General features: G+C 37.5%; 1 protein-coding gene across 1 annotated transcript in view; it reads right to left on the bottom strand.

Moving 5' to 3' along the window:
* Positions 1 to 521: 521 nt before the first annotated feature.
* The window catches only part of MTMR10 (myotubularin related protein 10), a 42,448-nt gene continuing 23,889 nt past the window's right edge, over positions 522 to 19,080 (bottom strand). Inside the window, exons 6-16 of the mRNA XM_075505829.1 lie at positions 14,376 to 14,466; positions 11,753 to 11,927; positions 11,239 to 11,326; positions 10,979 to 11,067; positions 9,840 to 9,970; positions 9,645 to 9,714; positions 9,380 to 9,450; positions 8,333 to 8,502; positions 6,787 to 6,957; positions 5,685 to 5,867; positions 522 to 5,142 (exon numbers count right to left, since the gene is read on the bottom strand). Of these exons, the coding sequence (XP_075361944.1) occupies positions 4,543 to 5,142; positions 5,685 to 5,867; positions 6,787 to 6,957; positions 8,333 to 8,502; positions 9,380 to 9,450; positions 9,645 to 9,714; positions 9,840 to 9,970; positions 10,979 to 11,067; positions 11,239 to 11,326; positions 11,753 to 11,927; positions 14,376 to 14,466 (1,839 nt within the window). The 3' untranslated portion in view covers positions 522 to 4,542. The remainder of the gene's footprint in view (positions 5,143 to 5,684; positions 5,868 to 6,786; positions 6,958 to 8,332; positions 8,503 to 9,379; positions 9,451 to 9,644; positions 9,715 to 9,839; positions 9,971 to 10,978; positions 11,068 to 11,238; positions 11,327 to 11,752; positions 11,928 to 14,375; positions 14,467 to 19,080) is intronic.

Raw genomic sequence — 19,080 nt, 5'->3', positions numbered from 1 at the left:
ATGAAAGGATGATATATTTTACAGCTCCTTCTGTTGTGAATACCTGTATTATTTGTAGAAAGGGGAAATATTTCTAGTAGTAGACAGGAATTGTTCAGTGCCAAGATCACTGCACTCAGCTGCAGTGTGTCATTTATTAACAGTCAGTTTGGCCCCACATGAATTGATGTGTTTTCTCATTCAGAAATAAGTTGGTTGCTTGAAATGGAACCAAAAGGATGAGTCCTCTTTTAAAACACCAAAATCCTGTGGGTTTGTCTCAATTTTAACACATAGCCAACATCTTTTTTCTGGAGTCTTCATTCTCCCACTGAGTGAGTTTTTCTGATATCAGAAATTCTGCTTACCATACAAACAGCAGACACTGTAATAGGATGTAGCAAGAAATTAAGATCATTTGCACATCTTCTTTTATTAATCATCCTTCTACAGCACCGTGTCCCTGCTTTTCTTGGAAAAAAAAAACCCACACACCCCCACTATTTTTTTTTGTTAGAAGAAGCGAACACAACCACCTGCAGTTCACTGTGGAAAGGTATGAACTTTTATTTAGTCTAATTTACTTCACATTCACAACTCAGCATCAGGATTTTATAATCTTCCTGGCACTGCTACTTTACTCAATAAATCATTATCAGGCACAAAGATTTTAGTTTCAGTTGAAATAGTGAACTCTAAACCATCACAGCAACAGCATTAGAACCTACTGCCTAGAGCAATTTGAGGTACAGGTTTCTGTCTCTTATGTTAGAGGCAAATTTAAGATTTTGTCCTTTGCTTAAATATGTTAGAAATTTTTTGGTTTTAATGTCTTTCCGTCTGAGAGTAAGCCAAAACCTCTGCCCCACTTGCTACATTTTCATTAAAATTACAAGGCAGTTAATATCAAAGTGGTATTGCAGGCAGGTGCACATTAAACACACGTGCAGGCCTGGGTATACATATACACACAAACACACACTTTTCAATGCGTTTCTGGAATGAAAGAAATTTCTTTGATACATGGCAGCAAATGGTGAATAAAGTTGTACTACCATGATCACTAAGTCTACAGTAAGCTCTACCTCGCAGCAATTAACGGCACTGGAGGTACACTTCAACCATATCAACCAGCGTTTTGTATTTCCCCCCACATGGTTTACAGTGTAGTACAAAAGTCATGATATAACAGCCAGTAAAAGCCAAAATAGTGCACATTTTCTAGAAATGAACCAAAACAGTTAAGCTTCTTGGTAATTTTTCTACTCTTGCAACACCAAAATGGCATTAACAGTGTCTTGTTTTAAATGGTGAACAGAAATTAAAATTTGAAAATGTGTACATATATATATACAGAGACACATATATATAACACTTGTATGTCAGTATTCTGTACAGAGACGTTAAAGATACGTACTCACACCCCAAAATTGCTTTTGAAAGTTATTAAAGATGTTCAGAGCAGTCCCTACTGACTATTGATAAGGCAACTGTGCAGAGGGGAGAATATTTTAAAATTAACATTTAGTACCTGTCTTTCAAAAGTAAATTAAAAGAAGATGTTTAACTTAAGAGGAAGAAACAACACACGCAGGCACACACAGACACAGACACACACAGACACACAGCAGTTGTTCAGATTCCTCAGAAGGCAAGGCCCATGCCAGCGAACACAAGGAAGCAGAACCTTGTCTGCGTGGATAGCTCCCCTTCCCCCTGCAGGAGGTGCCCCCCCTCCTCCCCCGTGCTTATCACCAGCTCAGCCTCTGCTTGCCTAACTCCCCTTTTTGAACGGTGTAAAATTTCTTTTTAAGTCTGTTTGGCAAACAGATATTTAGACAGGTTTTGTTTATTATAAAGGCATATTATTTTTAACCCCCTCCCATGCTATATATATATAAAATACAAAGACCATCTGCAGCATCTGTACACATCTTAGAACTGAAATGTGAAAATGTCTGAAATCTCCTTATAAAAGACAATTCTGTTTAAATATAGTACCCATTTTTTCCCCCAAAGGGTACTAGCCTAAACATTAACTTTTTTTTTTATTCCACCAGCTGCCTGTGTGGAGTAATTTATTTACACATTTTTGGTACCTTTAAACAAAAAAAGTTATACTTTTAAGGAAAAAAAAAAAAAAGGAAAAAGACACCATAGTTTTAACTGTAATTTTAAAAAGAAAAAAATAGGTACCAAAAGACACTAAGCACACAGGTTGAGGTCTTTTATGTCAAGTATCAGGCCAGGGAAAGCAGTAAGCTAATGAAAAAAAAAAAAATCACAAAAGCAAACTAATACAAACATTTGAATAATGAATTGAACAATTTAGATGACTGCTCCAGCAAGCTTGGAAATAAAGACAACTAGTTTGTGGACCATTTAACATGCTCAGACCATCTTGCAGCATAATTAGGCAATTGAGGTGAATACACGTTTTTTCCTCACAAACAGTTGACCAGAACCAATCTGGCATTATGTTGTAAGACGCATGTGCGTGTCTGTATGCAGACACACGTGCACACACACGCACACACACACACGCAGCTTCTTTGCATAAAAACAGGGTTTTGGGGGTTTGGTTAGTTAAAAAAGGAAGTCTTAACCCCACCCTCCACCCCCATTAGCTCACCTTTACAGTGAAACTGCCTGCTCATCCCCACCAAACCAAACACAGTGCGAGAAAGCAGCGTACCCAGTGCCCCCCAACAGCGTTGTATGTTAGGTCATTTTTAGCCTGGGGAAAATAGGGTCCTATATGCACTGGACTTTTCTAGCACAAAGCTTGCACCTATAAGGCCACTCCAGATGCATATTCTCTAAAATAAATACTAGAGCAATCTTAGACATCCAAAACCCACATTGTGATTTAGCCTGTGCCAAAGACCAGTTTGGTTTTACAAACACATGAAGAGCTCCAAATACCAATTCTTCTTTAACTCTTATATACTGTGTATTACTATTGTACAGCTTCCCCCCCCCCAATAACTGAGAATAGCTTCTAGTCTATCATAGAAGGCCTTCAGTGCCTTAACTTGTGAGTCAACACCTGAATAGAGGCTCAGTGTTGGTTCAATAGCATTTTGTGTTTCACACAGAATCAGTTAACATAAAATACAGCCTTGCTCTTAAGAGAAGTCAACAAAAGCCTTAACCTATGAGAATGACACATCACTATTCCTCCACCCTGCCAGTATAGTTTCCTCTCTTGCTTTTCTCCCTATAAACTTGAGGCTTTTTCTGGCACAGCATCCAGGGGAGAGGTATCATTTAAAAGGTTTTAGAGCACAGAGGAGGCTGCTGCATTAAGCAGAGGGAGGCTGTTGTATTTAATTCCCTCAAGTAGTGCTTGCCCATTGCACTGTCCCTATGGACATGCATGTATGTAAAAAGAAGGCACTACTAACCACTCTTCTGCCAGCACCTGCTTAAAAGTGACAACAGCACTAGCACCCCTCGTGGGTTTGGCCACTTGGAGCATGTCCTCCTTTCTGGAACCCAGTAGGGCTTAAGTATGATTCTGCTGAAAGCTACTTCATCCTACAACAGGATGAGGAGAGGGTCAGCACGGATCAGGATCCGTGCAGAGATATAATGCTGAGTATTTGAGGTGCTTATATAAAAAAGTGAGGCGCTCATGAGACTTACAAACAAGCTTAACCTTAAAGAGGAAAAACCTGCTGTCTCTTGAGCTGGCCTTCTGTTATTTCCAGAAATGGAGAGGGGGAGGTGGGGGAGGGAACAAGAACTCACTGTAACAATCTATTGTAAAAAGTTGGGAGGGGGTGTCAGCTGCATTAGAGTAATCTTGCTACTGTTTCCTCCCATTTAAAGGCACTTCTAAAGCTACTACAATACCATATCTACAGTAAATGTTTTAAGGTTAACAGTGCATTGTCCTGAAGTTGATTCCTATAGTCTAAAGTCAAGCTCATGACAAAGAGCACAAATCTGACTAATGGTTAATCAATACATTTTGCGGAGAGAAAGAAAAGGGAACAGTTGTTCCCTTGTGTATCCCCATGGATACACACTACATTAACACATATGTAGGGTGATCAAGTCACAGAACATTAGTATGTATGTATGTACGCATGTAAGTATTCTTCCTGAAGAGGCAATCTGACAACACAGTTTGTTCCCAGATTTCAGCTGTCGGTCTGTGTCCACTGCACCTAATTACTTCAATTTGCCAAGCTGTTTTGACACAAGAGTCACTTCAGTCACTATCTGGGAAAAAAGATATTTCAAGCAGAACCCTCATTAATGACCACACCAACCCTTTCAATTAGCTAATGAAATGCTCCATCCATATAATGAGCCAAACCATAAAAATACAGAAGGAATCAGAGACCAGAAGCCCTAGCAGATGAGAACTACTGAAGACAAAATTGTGCGATTTGAAGCATGACTCGCTTTGCTTTTAAATATGTGTGCAAAACTTATGTAATGTTTGTATATAAAAATTATTACAGCTTTCAATGCCGCACTTAGCAGTGTTAACTTAGAAAAGACAAAATGATATGCTGTGTTCTCTCCAAACCTTTAAACCATCACATCATCTTAGTCTTCATTTGCAAGCGTCTCAGTGGATAGCCAGATTTTGGCACCACTTAAAAATTTGCTTAAAGGTGTTCCCAGAATGCTCCGTCTGCATAGGTTCCCTACAGGAGAAAATGGGAATGAGGAGGAGAGAAAGTCTGGGGCCCCAGAGGTGTCATTTAAACTATTTGCTCTGAAGTACATCCTGCTTTGATCCAGTTCCAAGCAGCTGCCTTGCAAAGAAGAGTTGCTTTTGTACTGCCGAAGATTCCGGTTTAACATGTCTATTTCATCTGCCAGCAAAGAAACTTTATGGAAAGCAGTGATGAAGCCACCATGATTAATCTGGGCCTCAGGAACCCAGCGGAAGTAGCACAGTTTCCACAGTTTTATTTGTGTTCCAGAGATACGGGGTAGAATTACGCCGTGCAAATCAACAGGCTTTGCAAACCAGTCTCTGAAGTACTGTTCCATGCTGTTACTCTGACTCTCTGTTTGCTGTAAAAAGTCCGGTTTCAGTTTTAGTATCAGAGAGTTTCTTCTTGGAAGGAACTCTGGCTCACTGATGATTCCATTTTTTAATGCTGGGGGGACACCTCGCAATGTGGAGCTGTAGTTTTTCTGCAGAAAATAAATACTGGTAATTTGCCAGTTTTATGCTTATTTGAATAGCAGATTTCCCTGAGCTGCTAGGATGCATCATCCACAGAAATGTGACCTTTAAACAGTTCCGAGCTTGTGAGTCGCTACTGCAGGACTCACAGGGCAAACAGTGCGGCCACCTGTGGCCTTTAAAAAGAAATACATATGTTTTCTAGACTTTCTAAAACAATTAATGATTGAATTAATAAGTATTCACTGAAAAAACCGACAACCCTGGGGGAAAAGAGTGGCACGTCATCACTTTTCCATAGGTGAAATAATGCAAATGTTGGCAGTGAGCTCAGCCATATCAAAAAATGTCCTGGCACACAAGGCTCAACGATTTACATCTTTAACTTCTACAGCAAATAACTTCTTTCAGCTGGGAAGCTAAGAGAATTAACACTTCTATTGCTAAACTGAGGGTGTAAAACACTGTATAACTGTAAATTTTTAAACATTAACACCTTATGGTTAAACACAGAAACAGTCCATTCACAGACAGACATCACCATAGTTACCTTTGAGCGTTTAAAAGTTTTCACTGCGCCATTTTGTACACATGGTGCACTCTTTCCAATATACAAAGGGTTGTGAAAGAGCAGGCGATCCCTGCTTGTAAACTGAAGAGACCAGTCCCAAACACAAGGAAATTTGAGGCCTTTCTCATCACCCAGCTGAATATTTTTGCTTATGGCAAATTCCTGCAAGAAGTTAATTCAGGCATATTAAAAATCAAAGAAAATAGGCTAATTCACAAATCTTAATTATAAACCAGCGCATAACTATCGGGCAAGGAAGAGCAGGGATATAATTTAGAGGTGGCTGCAGATCAAAGCAACAGAGAAGCAAGACAGTCTGCTGCTGGAGAAAACAGCTGTACCCTGTTTCTCATTTGTGCAATACAGAGGCAGGACTAATGCTTACTTAGCAAAAATTACTTCTCAATGATATTGTTTGTTTGTTTACTCTTAAACCCCCAAAACTCTTATTTTGAGAATACACTAATGCTCCCTCAGTGCTCCACTTCTTTGTAAGGTAGCTACCTACAACTTTAAAGGGAAAATATTTAACTAAATAAATAAGTTTTACTTTTACCAGCCATCAAATGTTTTCTACACAAAGTTCTGATAAATTTGGTTTTGAAAACTGGAACTCAAGTGTTCTGTTTTCTAAATACCTTCATTGTGCTTTACTATTTGAACTTTACGCAGTCTTCTCCAACTTTTTCAATTATTTAAACAATTATGTGAGGAGATTTCAAAGTTTGTCTGAAGTGTGAAATTCTATTTATTGCCTGTCATTCTACTTTATCAGTTCCAGATATAAATCTGCTTCCTGGAGGAGTACAAATAATCATGTACAATTACAATGCTTTTCTAGAAAAAAATAAGAAAGAAATTCAATAGACCTTCTTCTTGAATAGTTAGTTACTGTCTGTGCAAAGATCACCTGAAAGGACATTCCGATCATGCTCATCTGGGGAGTTGAATATTTTACCCCGAACAGAGTGTGACATTTTGAAAAATACAAAGGAATACCATTTAGTTGAGATGATGTTATTTCCAGAAGGGCATGCTGTAGTCCCTTATTTGAAAAGTACGTGTAACACTTCATACTCACAGTGCTTTCCTTTACTCGCTGATGAGGACAATTGAAAAGGAAAGTGCCAAACAATGAGATACGTGCACTGTCGTACAATATGGTCAAGTACATTTCAGAAAACTCGAAGGCTGCTGGGTATTGTTCTAGCAGCTGCCAAACACAGTCAAGAAACATCAAGAACAAAGGAGACTGGGAAAAGAATCAGAGAATTGTTAGATTTAATACAAACTTTTCCCAAGTCATACCAATTTCTTTGCAGTTAGTGCTCCATTAGGGTATTTAGCTAGATCTCTGGTACATTCCTCAACAAGGTAAACTATTTGGAGTATTGTATTTTTTCCTATTTTATGCAACTGTAATACCCTGTATTCCTGTTTAGCGACTTACACAAGCAACTATGTCAACTGGCTTTCTCAGCCTTACCTTTCCACAGCTTTCCCTTCTCTGTAAGAAGCCAGTCAATTCTTTCCTGGGCCCTCCTCATACTCATGTAGCTGCAAAAATGCTTTTCTGCCATCTTGCATGTCCCTCATAATTTCCAAACCAGTGCTTGTATGAGCCTTCCTTACTACTTGGCCTTATTTTCACAATGTATGTACTTCCTTCTTCTTTGAAATGACTGGAGAGCTTATCATTCAGCCACATTAACTTCTCACTACACTTTCTAGCTCTTACCACAGTGGCCCATGAATGACAAAAGTACAAACTATCATTTATATAAAGCTTTAGAAATATTTTCCTCTTCCCAGTTCCACTCTTCTGTATATCCTTTCCTAGGGTCAAAATATCTGCTTTCTCATTATTTCCCCCTTGGTATTTCAGTTTCTTTATCCCTTCATGCATTTTCTCTGCTTAGTGCTCAGTGTCCTCAGTTTATCTGTTGGCCCTATTCTCTGGGGATATTGCTTTTCTATTACTCTTGGGCACTGTCCTACTCTTGGGCACTGTCCCTGAAAAAGGCTGCTAACTTAGGGTCCTCTATTTTTCCAACTGCAATTACAAGTCTCTCCTTTGCAATGAAGAGGCCAAATAAGAATAGCTGGAAATACCGACAATCAAACACTGTGCTACCCTCTATTAACCTGTTTGGCAGCTGTGTATCAGTTCATAAAGCTGCAGTGCTTCTCTATCAGCTCAGTACTTTGAAAAGTACTGCATATTGATATGACTTTGCAGTCAAATAAACAGGAATGAAAACAGATAGCCCTGGTAAAACAAAATTAACAACCCCCTCCAAACCCACTCCTAACCCCCTTTTATTTCAATTTAAAATGTGGGCTGTGCTAGCATTTGTAACAGTGGGACCTTTTCCCATATAACACTGAAGCAACATAAAAACCCGGCAACATTTGATTGCACCTGGTGCTGCACTGATTCTCACATGGCTACAGAGGATAAAGAAAATTTATATCTATCCTGGACAAAGACTCATTTTCTCTGACATTAGTTTCATGAGATTTGAAAGTATTAAAAATATTTTCACTTTTAGATTTCTGTGTGAATAAATGTTCAGGCTGATATTAACCAGATACTGTTATCACATACAAATACAATTCATTTTTACCTCTTTGTCGGATCTCTTCAAGTGGTTACACCTATCTAAAAACTGATATCCTGCCATGACCCATTCCTTCTGTATTAAGCTTTGAAATCCAACAATTGTTCGAAAATAAGGATCCAGCATGACTTGAATGAGAGAAGCAGCAAGACAGCTCAGGTCCCGTCCCTCTTCCTCTGTGAATAACATACAGAATGTATGAAATGTATAAAGTATATATGCACATATACAGAATTAGATCTCAAAGAGCAAAAAGTGGCAACTAAGTCTGGTGTTTTTCTTTGAATTTCTTTTAAAACATGCTTTTTGCTGCTGTAATTGTTCTCATAGTTTAAAAAAAAACTAGAAGAAAAAAACACCTTTTTTTTTTTAAACTGAGAATCATACTTATAGAAAAGGTTCCTGCAGCATCCAGCACAACGACGCATTCATCAAGAACAAAATACCCACCCAAACACCTGGTATTTAAACCAAGATGTGCTGAGGAGGAGGGTGTTCATGTTGCTGGAAATTTTCAACATATTTTCCACCCTGAAGCAGTTTTTGGAAGGCCATTGTATGGGGAGAGTGGGATATACCAGCTGAACGAGTCTTGTAAAAATCACAGAAATTACAAAATTTCTGATCTCAATATGAGCAAGTTTTTCAGTGTCTTTTTTTCTGGAATATCTGTTTGCACTTACACAACAGCAGCCATTGTTAGTGAAATACTTTTGTATACAGGACCTCTGAATAAAACTGATATTGCTTACGTAAGGAGTATTAGCCCAATTAACACAGTACAAAAGTTCACCCTAAAGTTTTGATTCTATCATAGCATTATCAGAATAAAAACCACAAAGACTCAAAGTGAAATATTCCTTTGATGCTATGGACTATGCTACAGTTCAGATACATAACAAAATTATTTTCCTTTCTAGTTCCTCAAACGCCTAAAATATTTAGAAGCAATGGGGTTTATGTATAAAGATTACAGTTGATTTAATCTAAATGTGTTTATCTACATTATCATATTAATGCTAAAAATTACAGCATGCTATATGGTTGTATTACCTTGTAGAACTACAGAAACATGCTTACACTCCATCATATATACAAGCTCAGCAGAATGCTTAAGAAATGACCTAGACAGGAAAAGAAAGTGATACAACAGTTAATATAACAGGTTCACACTCTAGAAGAAAAAAAATAACTGGGATATCTGTATTTATCTAACTCATATATTAAAATAGAGAATCCTTCAACTGATTCACTGCTTATTTACACCGGTGAAAGTTTTTCACATCTCATTAACCATCATTTTATTAATGGTACAAACCTAATATACTCTAACCAGTGAGTATTTTCCAGTGAGGATAGCCACTTCTCTTCAGTTTCTTCAAAAGGCTCTGCAACAAGGAAAGTAATTACATTGCAGAACAACTTCAAATAACTATTGCTCTTAGCCAGATCTATTAGAATTTGTTGTATTTCAAGAAAATAACCACAATGGAAGAAGGACAGTCCAGCGTACCGTTAACACACAGCTGTTTGAGTTTGATATGTGCAGCCTGGATTTCCTGGATGTTGGGGAGACACTTGTCCAGATCAGATTTGTAAACATCACTTCTCAGTGGATGGCTTCGAGTTATTGCATTACAAATCCTAAGTAAGAAAAAGAATCAGCCATTTTATTACTGGAGAGGAGAGAAACAGCCTTTCAAGAAACATGCCACAGTCTTTAACTGCAAACAACTAAACCCACACAAAATATGCACCTTATTTTAAAAAAAAGTTTTCTAGTTTATATTCAGGAGATATATTGCTCCTGCCACAAAGTTTTTAACTCAAATATTTTTGGTATCTGCTAGTTACAAAACAAAAAAAGGGAAACGCTGGATCATTAAAACAACATGTCTGGGAAATGAAAATCTGAGACTGACTTACAGTTAAATAGCTCTATTCAAATTTTAATTTTCCACAATTTTTAGTAAGACTTACCTATGCTAAATAAAAAGAACATATGTAAAGTTTATAAAGCCAGGAAATTTGACAGAGTTTCAAATAAAACTCAGAGCTCCAGCCTAACACACACAATGCAAGTGTTTGTACCACTACAAAAAGTCACCCTACAAATTAAACCACAGAACAAAAAATACCAAGCTAGTAAACTGCTTATGCAAGGCTCTAAAAGCCTTCCTCTTTCATTAAGGACAGTGAATGACAAATATGTCACAGAAATACCGTGTGCATTGTGGCGCTAGATCTATAGAACTGTATTACCCAATGCCACAAATAAATTAATTAATTTTTACTGTCTTGCTGAAGCAGGTAAGAAAATCTCCACCAACATAAGTTGTATTACAGTAACATCAATAGAAAAGGTTAAGTCTGATCCTTTTATCAATAAATTCCGTCATCTGAATGACTAGCCACCTAAAAAATAAACATCCCTTAAAATCTGAAAATTATTCAGTATTCGAAACCGAAGTGGACCTTGAATAGAGATTGTGCCAGAACTATATTCAAAGAACAGTTTCTCAAAAGCTATTGCACTACAACATTATGAAGCAAGTATCCTCTCAATTAGCAATTGCTGCTGTATGTTACACATATTCACCACTTGTGTTACCCTATGTGTCTGATTAAAGAATAACATAAATAATCACTTACCTTTGATCAATTCTTCTTTGTTGCAATACATCTTTAATGTTGGCCATTCTTACAAGGGCACTCCCATTAGGGTGATTCCAGGACCATAACTAATATGGGAAAAAACCACAAAGGAAACAACAAAATAATGCAGGTTAGTGTTATTCCATAGGAATTTTTTCTTAATGCTACACACAAAACTATGTTAATTGGCATACATATCTTTAAGATTAATATTGTACAATGATCAAGAACAGTAACAGAATAAAAACTACACTTACTGGCATTCGTCTCCCAATAAAAGAGTAGGAGTATAGCTTAAGGTCCTGATCTGCTAAGGAAGATGGAACCACAAAATATTCTGGAAGGCTTGAGGAAAAAATACGATACAAAAGGTTACTTTTCCCTATGTATTTTACCAGCTTTTCTCTTGTTGCAATGCTGTCTTACCAACTCTGTTAAAGTACAATGCACCAGCCCCTAATACCGCAGTGCTAACTGGTTGTCCTGTATGTCTGCACGATCTTACACATCATTGGTATGGCTCAGATGTATTTGTTTAGAAACGTTCATGTTTCAGAGGGAAGTACAAAAGCACGAAATCACCAGATGCCAAAATATGACATTTCCTTTAATGACAACACTTGCGGGATCTTTCAGCTGAGAGCCTCTCCAGAGTGGCACATTTAGGTAGGATGTGCACAGTTAGGTAGAATGGAGGCTTTGGTAGAGGAGACAGGAAAAGACAGTATAATTGCCTTGTTTTCTTCTACTTGCATTATAAGAGAAACTTACCAAGTAGATATCATATAACCTTCATTGACTGAACAAACTCTCCACTCTGATGCACCTGTCCTTTTGATTTCTCTATCCCAATCAGAGTAAGTTTCAAACAAAGGTGTCTGCTGACCACTGGCACTGCCGATGCCACCACCACCACCTCCTGGGTCTATTCCATTCACCTTCTTTGCTAGGAAAAGAAAATTCATCAATGCACATTTTAAAAAAAAAAAAAAAAGACAAAAAAATCAAACTCTTCACCTTCTTAATTACAAGAATGAGCCACTAGCATCAGGACTAACGTTACCTATTTTTGTATTACAACAGATCAGTGATTTAATGACAGCTTGGCAATACATGAAGACATAAATGTATTTTTTCCTACAATTTCAACAGAGAAGCAACATAAAATTGGTATGTTGTGCTGCTTGATAGAAAGCAAGACATACTAACACTCAGGAACAAATGTTATGTTCAGTCACAGGATTTCTCTCTTCAACATGCCAAAGTTAGCGATGTTTTAAAAACATGAACCCTTTATAGGCTACCCTTTAATTAGGTACCTTATGAAGAAAGCAAAATAAGAATTATATAATTTCAACAGCTTTAAATGACTGCTGTATTAACAGCAAATAAAATAAATTGAAGGCCAGGTTAAATAAATAAATAAATAAATGAATAAATAAATATTTCTATCCACACAAAAAGATGGCCTACTATTTTGTGCCTAGGGACCACGAAGATTACATAATCTGTTACTAATACAGAAGGATCCCCTTTGCTGGTCATTCTTTAGGTGCCAAGGAGGCAGTCAGCTGTGTCAAAGGAGACTACATTTTGTTTCTTGACACTTGAAGTAAATTTTTAGACGAAAGTTAAATAAACTGAGACTCAACCCTATTACCTCCCCCATGAAAGCTCCTAGCTTTAGCAAGAGTCTGTAAAGATGTAAGTGCCTGCCCAAACAAAGCAGAATACAGCATTACGGCTCTACTGGCATCTCAGCGATTGTGTAGTTTCTACTTTCTGTATCTATCAACTTCATTCTTGCACTAGTACTCGGACTACTTATGTTTTTCAGAGGAAAACTGGATTAAAATCAGAATGAAGTAGTTGTTCAAAGATAGTATACAGAGAAATATGATAATTACAAAAAAATTTATAATTGTACGGTTCAATGGCAGGATATATAATTATCAAATATAGCCTAGGAAAAAATGATGTACATATACACCAGAGCAATGCAGGCTCTTTATGCTCCTCAAGAAGCACAAAGACAGTATTTCAACTTTTATTTTACTGGGACTAGCAGGGATAGTCATAAAACACAGTGCTGGAATTGTAAGAGCAAAGCCAGAGATCTATGCTACAAACACCAGGGTTCACAACAACAACAAAAAAAACACAACCCAAACCAAAAGAATTTCAAACTCTTTTCTCCAGCAACTACAGCATAGCAGAACAACTATCTTTTGCCATTCTGGTCTGCTGCTCCAGAGGAACTACATTTTTTACCCACCTTATGTAATTCTTCCACTAGGTATTTTTCCATACAGCAAATGGTATTTTAAGGACAGAATAAAGGCAACTTTGTGACAGACTAACATTTTGTTCACACTCCACTTTAACATTTTATTGTAATTTTACCTGCAAACTGGCTTCCTCCCTAGTACTTTATAACGCTAAAGTACATGGACCTTAATAACCGCCCAAGTTTTACCAGGTAAGAAATTAAATGTGTAATTATGTGTGCAACATAATCACATGCACACTTATTCTTGTGCATGCACAGGGCAGTCATGTAGGCACCTGCATGAAAAACATGCATTTTTGTGCAAATTCGAAGGCCTGAGCTTGTAATTCCACAACATTCAAATTTTTAACAGGCAGATCAGTGGTTTCTAATGCCAGCTACTGAGTAAATATTTCAGTACCACAGAACTACATCAATGGCACCTTCTCTATTTGGAGGCTTGTTATGCTAGAACTGATGGTTTTCAGCTGTGTATCGGCTGGGGAACACTAAGCAGTGACCGCACAGCATTACACTAGAAATCAAGTTCCAAAGGCATCTTTTTCAGGCTTACCTAACTGACAAGGTTCAGTTGGAGATTGGCCTTGAGCAGAGAGGGTGTGCTCCAACTCAGCAGGGGTGGTGGAGGTTTTGAGTGGTAAGAACTGCCTAGTAAGCCTCTAGGAAAGAAGGTATGGAGTCCCAAGTTGCACAAATCCTCCTGCAATACCACCAGAAGAGAAACTTATTCCCAAAAGAAAGGCAGGTGAACAAGCCTGCCTGATGGGAGATTAGCTAGGTACCTAGAGTACCAATATAGACATACAATAGGAGGATCGAAGCGTGAATTGAGAAATATGAGTATTCATGCTGACACAAGTGCTGACATAGGTAGTTTTGTTTTGTTTCAGACAGGAAAGACATTTTTTTTGATTTTGGTCGTTAATGTCTATTACAATGAATACTATAACAGAAAGTAAGAGGTTGGGTGGAGGACAAACCAATTTTATTACCCCTGGAGAAAACCTCAAATGCTTTTTGCCACTGCTTCTAGACAGAAGTCTTACTAAAATTACATATTATGAGATAGGAAAAAAAAACCAATCACAATACTTTCATACTTACCTGGATTATGATATATTTCCCCAACATACTCAAATGCAAAGAGAAGCTGAAGATCCGTTGGCTGAGAATAATGAGCTATTGCAAGGCACACCTAGGAAAGAAACATTTATTAGTGTTATTTACAGTCATAAAATTTATTGCTCTTAATTATGACAGCATGAAATATGCAGAGTAAAAGTTAAAAATCAGTCTTCTGATGTTTTATTTCCTTATTTTATTTGAGACGAGTGAATTATACATACTTATATTTGCTGAGAGACCATTCATAGTAGGCGAGTTCATGACCATCTATCAGGAGTGATTAACTGGTAAGGGTGGGCTAAGTTTTTGCAAGAAAGGTCAGACTGCAACAGGCATCCCTAAATATGATTCTCTGTATCAACAGAGATGAGCAAGGACTTGGAGATGCTGTGCTGTACCTGCCCACCTGCATACAGGAGGAGGAGAACAGGAAAAGAAAAGAGCACAACACACAGGTGGTGCACACAGTACAGCAAAGTCTCATTTGTAATTGGTCTTTTGATAACTTTTTTTTTTTAAAGTAAAGAGTACTTATCAACGTAGCGTAAGAATATAAGAATGGCCATACTGAGTCAGTTCAAAAGGTCCAACCTAGCACTCTGTTTCTGACAGTGGCCAGCAATCGATGCTTAGGGAAGAGGGTAAAAACAGAGAAAGCATATAATGAAGGATATTTTTCAACAGTTCACAGCTCAGGTACTTCCTGAACTAAAATCTGGTATCAGTATTCAACAGCATTTGACAGACATTTCTTCTATGAAGTTGTCAGGCCAAGAGGTTTTTGAAGCGCAACTTCCCTTTACAAAAGCCCTGTTAGTTCTTCCGTGAAGTATCATATTTAACCAAAAGTTTGTATCTAATTACATTTTTATTATCTTTTCCACTAATTCACTCCATATAGGCATCAGGCTTACCAGTCTGTGCTACCCAAAACTCAACCTTCAAAAATTCCTGCTCTTGGAAGGGAAAACAAGAGGTTGCTCTTTGAAGACTTCCAGGACCTATGTCAAACCTGCATCTCATTAAGTTGTATTCCAAAATTATGAAGGGCATTGATGAATATAAATGAAAAGCAAATTGTCTGGTAATTAAAAAAAACCAGCTTATTTCCAAGTAACTTGTGGGGGAAAAGTAATTCATGGTTGGAGATGTTTCTTCATTTTAGTCACTTGTAGTTTGTTTGTTAGCTGAATGACAGGCCAAAGATTCTCCATCAAATCTCCAATTTCAATAAAAAGTGAGTTTTTAGGGTAGGTCCTTTGGCCTAGTGTGGGGGATCTACAGTTAACTAAACATGCCAGTAATCACCCCCTTCCCAGTCCCCAGCTGATCTTGAGAACTGAAACATCAGCCAAACTTTCTGAGGGTAGCAAGATGTCAGCTTCATTAAATTTTGGCCTATAGCCCTTACAGGTTCTGTCCCAGATGACTGGATTTCATTCACAACAGAAACCCACCCAGAACTTCTAGATGCTTGCAGGTTTATAGCAAGCTCCAACACTGTCTCTGACAATCTGATACATTAATCAGGTTTAACGAGGCTGAGTCACAAGCCCTGCCCTGGGAAGGGAAATTCAGCAGAGATTTAAGATAACAGACCTGCATCCTCAGAACAGCAGAGATTAACTCGGGGCACAAGGAAGAGTCTCGCCTAAGTCTTTGCATTCTTTGCAACAGTCTCGGTACCAGCATCACATAAGCAACTGGTTTTCTACCTATATAAATTGTTCATTTTGGTAGAACCCTAAGATTATTAAAATTAAGAGCACAGCACGTGGTTTAGGATTAGATAGTAGACTCCAAATACAGTCAAGCTTTGCGAGCCTTTGTTGCTTTAAGTGTGGCTATTCGCTAATAAATACAAAAGATTTGACAAAAAACCTAATATCTAGAAGAACCAAATTCAGGAAGAAAAAAAAACCTTTCAAGTAGAGATTCGCACTGTTATTCTCCAAATTTCAGGACTTGATTGAGAGCCTTTAGCATTGCCTTCTTCCCTCAGTATTTGCTTCTCCATTTTACTAAAATGTACCTACCTCATCTCTAAAGAAAATATTTAATGAAAAGGAAGTTATAAAACACAAAACTATTCTACATGTTCAGATACAGAAATTCCATGTGACAAAGTTTTTAATTAGGGATGAAGACAGAGTATAAGTTCACGTTATTACCACCTAAAATTTTTCCTTTCCATTTTCTTCCTTCCCTTCAGCTCTCCATGACTCTATATTTGGCAACATGTTGACACAATTTATTCACCGTTTAGCAATTTTGGATATTATTTTTGAAAAACATTCTGTGCATCCAAGAAATTGTTTTCTGTTAGTGAAGGAAAGTTTTCTTATTGTCATAGACATAAAAGATTTGCATGACACACAACTGAAGGAATACTACTACTGGCAGCATTGTGCCACAGGAAAAAAAAACTTGAGAGCTCACAAGCTAAGTTCTGCATGGAGAAAGTTCTTGTACTTTCACTAGCTTGTATGCAACATACATGGCATTATGGAATCTTTGCCATATTTTTATTTACTTTGGCTTTTGATGGGGACATTCCTCACTATTTATAAAACCAGTAATGACTGGAGTTGAAAATGTTTTTTCACAAACACTCCCCAACAAAAAAATTCCTATCACATCTTAGAACAGTTGCTTTAACTTTTCTCCCCGCACTTTCAGTTCTACAATCAAATTACAAAAGAAAATAGAGGACAGGACATTCTGGGGTGGGGGGGACCCCCCCAAAAAAACCAAACAGTAAAAGTGTCACTGGTAAATAGTCTAGCATGACTTTTCAAATGAACATTTAAGCTCATTTCCAGGATTTGGTAAAACATTTAATGACTACCATGAACTAACTGGAAGCCATGCACGTTTTGCCAAATCTTGTGATTTCAGTGTACAAATCAAAACTGAAGAAGCCAGCTATTCCATAATACTAGGCCTCTTCTAACAAATTACTTTTGCCTACCATTCACAATGAAACAAAATGGAAATCTGTGTACAAGCACATTTTGACTTCCATTTTTCTACGTAACTTTTCACTACAGTAACTGATAGTAAAAGAGCTACTCATAATTTAGGGAGTGAAGGATGAAAACCTTTTACTATGTTGATCTACTCAAGGCTTGAGGATGAACTGCAAGACATTAAAAATTTCCATTGTGCTGCCAAATAACACAACAGAAAGACAGTAAAACCTATTTTTAAAAGCAGCAGCTGAAATCTGTCATTTACTTGCCACATTTCAGAAAGAGTATGTGTGTGCTGTGTTAAGAGGGGTAAAACTGGGCTGGGGGGGAGATGGTAAGCATTCAGATCTAGTTCCCAAAAAACGAGACCATAGCTGTACTTTTGAACCCAGCAGCTGAAAAATGCTCCCAGGCGTTCCACAGTATAGACATTAACTCACAATACCAGGTATTGCATGGGTGAAACAGTCCACCTGTAGGTTACAAAACAGGTTCAGGACCTCTATTTCTGTTATAAAAAAAAAATTATTTATCCTGCTGCTGTCTTCATTTTTACGTTTTAGATGAATTCTACTCATGGACACTAAACAAGTATTAAAGACATACTCATTTTCAGTTTATTCCTCACTAAATCCATATAGTAGTTTTATTGTCTCAAAGTTTCAAAAGACAAGCACATTCCACAGATCTCAGCAGATTATCAACATAAGTAGAAAGCTCTTAAATTGGAAGACAAACATGTTTTACAGGAAATGTTCTCATATCAAACTGAAAAAATGTTTGGTATTCTTGCCAATTTACAATTGTGTAAAGCTGAAGATATTTAGGCTCAGTCAAATAACAGGAGAATAGGCTGCTTGTTTGAAAGTTCATTTATTAAAAGCAGTAAACACAATGGCTGTAATTATTTCATCGTACAAAGGCCATTTCCCTGTGTCAGTGTCCCCTGTTCAACCCTTATCTGAGAAAAATAAATGGTACTTTCAGGGCAAGCCCTCCTCTTCTTCAACAGGAATTTTACCAAGGATGAGAGCTTCAAAATATTGCTAATGTTCTTGGAAAAGATAGCTTTGAACAGTCATATTTAAGATGTGCTAAATTAGCATAGCCCTGCATTTCACCTCCTTCCCTAAGCCAGGCTACCTGATGAACTCACTGGAAGGATACTATTTTCCCTTGCTACTGCAATTCCTATTCCAAGTAGACACCTGTAGGAGAAGGTCATGCAAACAGGACCAGATCAAGTCCCACGGACAGAATTTGTTAATCTTCCTAGGCAGGAAGTCTTCTTGGGAAAATAAGCTTTCAGGTAACAAGACTTTCAGCCCTAACCATCGTGCACATTCTCCTAGCTGCTAAGCTATGAATTGCCTAATTGAGAACTGCTTTTTTTTCCTTTTATAAGAATTCCAATACCAGCTATATATAATACTTAATTTGGTTTGAGTACAAGTAATCTACACAGGAGGAAACAGCACAAGGATTGCGGAAGCTGAAGTAACTTTTTACATATCAGAATCCTTGTTTGTACAAGAATGTGTTTGAATTCTAAGTACAGGTTTTTTAAGCCTTGAGAAATACTAAAATACATTGCTATTTTTAAAAATACCTTTAGATAAGTTTACTTCTGAAAAAAAGTTTTCTTCACCCCCTCCAATCCCACTCCAAAGGCCATAAAGATAACTTCTCGTGCACTCCCAGTGTCTTGAGAT

This window comes from Mycteria americana, chromosome 6 (genome assembly GCF_035582795.1).
Source record: "Mycteria americana isolate JAX WOST 10 ecotype Jacksonville Zoo and Gardens chromosome 6, USCA_MyAme_1.0, whole genome shotgun sequence".
NCBI lineage: Eukaryota > Metazoa > Chordata > Aves > Ciconiiformes > Ciconiidae > Mycteria > Mycteria americana.
The sequence above is the reverse complement of the archived record's forward strand: the minus strand, read 5'-3'. Positions and strand labels throughout refer to the sequence as shown.